This window comes from Bison bison, unplaced genomic scaffold (genome assembly GCF_000754665.1).
Source record: "Bison bison bison isolate TAMUID 2011002044 unplaced genomic scaffold, Bison_UMD1.0 scf7180017864282, whole genome shotgun sequence".
NCBI lineage: Eukaryota > Metazoa > Chordata > Mammalia > Artiodactyla > Bovidae > Bison > Bison bison.
The window spans coordinates 933660-938031 of record NW_011494854.1 but is presented as its reverse complement, the minus strand read 5'-3'; the positions used below and the strand labels follow the sequence as shown (position 1 = coordinate 938031).

General features: G+C 40.8%; 1 protein-coding gene across 1 annotated transcript in view; it reads right to left on the bottom strand.

Annotated features, from left to right (window-relative positions):
- The window catches only part of UBR3 (ubiquitin protein ligase E3 component n-recognin 3 (putative)), a 205486-nt gene that overhangs the window by 200754 nt on the left and 360 nt on the right, over positions 1-4372 (bottom strand). The window contains 1 exon segment of the mRNA XM_010849413.1: positions 4064-4372. This exon segment is cut by the window's right edge and continues 45 nt beyond it. Coding sequence (XP_010847715.1) covers positions 4064-4372 — 309 coding nt within the window.

The following is a 4372-nucleotide window of genomic DNA, read 5'->3' as shown; positions in this document are numbered from 1 at the left end:
GCTTTGGATTTAATAATCCATGCCACCTCCTGAATAACTAAAGCAATGTGACTTCAGAGTAAATTTTAAGGTAAAACAGTCACTAGTTTATCCAGTTTAATTCAACACATACTATCTACCTAATAAGCAAGCACAAGAGCCTTTGATTAATAATAGCAAGACGAATTTTCTAATTTTTAAAGAGTTTAGAATCTGTGAGGGAAAATAAGGAAGGTAGCAAAAAAAAATCTGTAATGCAGAATAGAATATGAAAACGGTCATCCTCTGCATCAAAATTTGAAAACTAAATGTTTAAAATTCCAATTTCTGGTTTGTAACATCAGAACCCCAAACCAGTCAAACATTATTTTATATTTTCCATTACTATTCTTAAAATTTATCTTTTAAATTTTTACTTAAATTTATTTTTATTTATTTATTTTTGGACATGCTGCAAAGCTCGGAATCTTAGTTCCCTGACCAGGGATTAAACTCACACCTCTAGCATTTAGAAGCATTGAGTCTTAACCACTGGACCACCAGGGAAGTCCAAACACACAATGACTAATATACAGTTTCTATAGGCTTTGTAATCTCTTACTACAAATGAGTTCTCAGCTGTTTTCTTCCTTTGATTTGTATACCTGTTAATACGCCACATTTATTACTACTAATCAAAGAAAACTGAATCCTCCTTGCATATTTCTGTAATTATAAATCTGAAAATTAAACAGTAATACAGGTTGTGATGGACCAAATATTTGATTCTTCCCATCTCCAATCATACAACATCCTACCCAAAACAGTCAGACACTTGGGGAAAGGATTAAGGCACAGCAGGGTTTCTTCTCTTTTATTAAGAACAAGATACAGAGAACAATAGAATCCTTCCTTTAAAATTTGCTGAATAGGATAAACAAACTTCTATGACAATTAAAATAACAAACAACACTAAAATCAACACATCTTCGATCTTTAGCAACCAAAAAGGTTTTAAGAAACATCAAAAGCTTGAGAAAAGTTATATTCCACCCATGTGAGGGTAGTCCAGCTTTGCCCACCAGGGATTTTTTAATGATTCCCAGTTCTAAAAAGATTCGAGGCAGCCTTTCAACCTGCACCACTGGCTAACACCCTGTGTCTCTCAAAGCAGTAATTAGGTACGTAGCCCAGAAGAATTATCCTGTCCAACCCAAAGAGTTGTAAAAATTTCAGAATAATCACATGGCCATAATATTGTTTATTGTTCACTCTTGCCCATCGTGAAACAGCATGGCAACTGCTGGCATGTACAGACAATAGCTATGCATTTTAGACAGACAATAATTATTTAAGTACTATAGACGTCCTGGAGAAGAACAGGACAACCCAATCCAATATTCTTGCCTGGAGAACCCCATGGACAGAGGAGCCTGGTGGGCTACAGTCCATAGGGTCACAAAGAGTCAGACACAACTGAAGCGACTGAGCACGCAGGCATGTATCATCTGATAAAGGGAGGCTTGCCTGATTAGGGGAAAAATAAGAATCTGCAAGATGTCAGTGAAGGCAAATGCTATGAGATTAAGATATGGACCGGCTACAGCCCAAATGCCCTAAAACTGTACAAGTACCTTGAAAGAAACTCACTGAGATATTTCTGCTCCCACAATGAAGCATCACAATGAGATATCAGATATGCATCTCATCCAAATGAACCTGATAATTAATTATGCCATTTGGTTCTAAAATTCAGGAAAGAATATTATCTCCTACTTTCACATACTCTGCGGGTTTCTTAAATGTTAACATTGACTAAGAAGTAAAAATGTCTAAGGATCAATAAGGCACTGTTCCAATTCCTCTGTTTTGAAATCCCTCTTAAATGTTTTTAACAGGTAAGATTTTAAAAAGAAAAAGAAAAAAAGGCCTAACTAAGAATGGCATATTAAAAAAAAAAGGAACATAGTAACAAATGGAAGTACCAATAAGAATGTTATTTGTAAAGGCAATAGAGAGAATGGTGAAGCTGTCAGGCTCTGGCATCAAGATGCATAGCCAACTACTTGTATAATCCTGAGCAAGTGTCTTAAACCCTGTGCCCCACTTTCCTCTTCTGTACAATGGGGATAATGAGTAACAGTCTTGGAGTTATTGATTAAATGAGCTAATCACGTAAAGCAGGTTTTAATATTTGATCATTATTTTCCAAACAGGTGGATAAAAATTCAAAATTTTAATAGCACTCTGTTGATGAGGCTGTTGTAAAACAGTCACGTGCTCTGCTTACTACTAAGTCTTATGGGGGGGGGCAATCTGGAAATTTCACTTTATTTATCCCATTGATATTCTTGCACAGGTGTGAAAAGAAGGTATATCAGCTTGTAATTTCATATTGGAACCAATATGTCCATCAAAAGTTATGACTAAGAATGGCAAATTTATGACATGAAACACTATGCAGATTTTTTTAACAGAGTACACTGATTTACAGACAGACCTCTTAAGTGAAAAATGCAAATGCATAGACTAATGTATATGATATAAAGAGACTGAAAAATCAAAATACATATTCACTCTTGTTTTCACAGTAAGAGAAACTAAAAACAGTGGAAAGAAACTGGACAGACAGGAGACAGGATGAGAGGGAAACTTTAAACTGTGTATATTTTTATTTTTTTGCTTTTTAGCTAAAAAAATTTTACCTATTTAATTATCAATCTTGAAAGTATTTTTAAGTATCAGGCATACACTCTAAAGTTAGCAAATGTTAGCTGCAATTATTACTATTGTCGTCAGCAGCAGCAGAATTACAAGTATTATCATTATTAGCAAGCTCCTTTCTGAAGCTTTTTCTTACTCCCTCTGCACAGAAGCCTCCTCTAACTCCCAGACTATTTAAGGAACTTACCATTTTCTACTCTTGCATAAGCTGCTTAAGACATAGGTCATGTATGTACCTAATAGATACAAACATTTTGCAGTAACAGTAACCTACAGGTAACAGTAACCTACTCCAAGGAAAACAGAGACCATTTCTAATACTCTATCATTAATTATAAGACCTGAAAATCGAAAAACTTGAATAACTGGATTTGCTAACATTCTTTCAGATACTACCCAACCAAAAAGCTCTCTTTGACTAAGCTTTTTTCTTCTCACAGGACTTCCCTAGACATCATATCCCAAGCCAAGACACAACATGTACCAACTCTTTAACTCCCTGCAATCTCTGAAATGTCTTTTGGCAAATCCCAACATCCTGGTACAATTCCTATCGAAAAAGCATCTGTTGAGTGTTTCCTTTTAGATAGAGGTTCGCGTATTAGTCCGTGAATAAAGTGCCCTTTTAACTAGAGAAGACCTAGGACTTGATTCCTAATTCGCTCAGTGTTTTGCTTGTTCTGGTATGGAGGGTATTCTATAACTGACTGCTCGCTCAGTAGCTCAATTCTAGCTGTCATTCCAGCACACCAAATACTCCACTGACAGCTCAACAGTCACTTTTCATTCAGGCCCCTCCCCTTCCCTCCTCCCTCAACCCCCATCAGCTCAGGAGCTCCTTCCCTCACACTGACACACTGACAGTTCAGAAGTCCCTTTCCACAAGCTGTCCTCCTCTGCAGCTGCAAGACCACTTCCCCCACTCTCATCATCCCGCGACCCAATTTAGTTCCCATTATCATCGCTCTCCCAAATAATCCAAATCACATCATCAATTTCTTCCCAAGAAACGAGAGGCTTTAAAGCCTTCCCCAGCAAGTACACAATTGACAGCTCGACACCAGATTTCCCAAGTATCCTTTCCTCTTCTCTCCGCTCCTACTCTAGGCACTGGCTCTTTTCTCGCAATCACTCGTTCGCCCCGGCTTCCCCGAAATTCCCAGCCTCGTTCTCTAAATACGCTCTCCGCTCTCCCCTCCTCCCCATCCCCTTTTCACCGCTGACAGCTCAGTCACTTCCATCCCCATGTGGCTGCACCTTCCCCCACTTCTTTCTCCTGACAGCTCGGAGTCGGCTCCGAGCTTCCCCTCCCCGAGGCCTCTTCAGACTCGGCCTGGACAATCCCGCGGTGTCCCCCGCCCCCGGGAAAGACTCCACTCACCCACTCTCCCGCATCACGTTGCTGTCTCCGCAGTCGCAGGCACCCCCGGCCTGGCTACGGAACATGTTGAAGTCGTGTCCGGTGTGGTCACCCTGGTGGAAGCACTCGGCGCAAAGCGACATGCAGGGGGAGATGCCGCACGTCCGGCAGCGGTAGGCCACGAAGTTGGCAGTCCAGACCAGGCCGCATAGCGCCGCGGGGTCGTAGGCCCGCACCGCCGCGCAGAACTCGTCGTAGCCTCCGCCGCCCGCCAGAAGGCACTTACACCACTCCAGAGCCTCCTCCTCGGCCGCCCCCGGACCGCCCCCG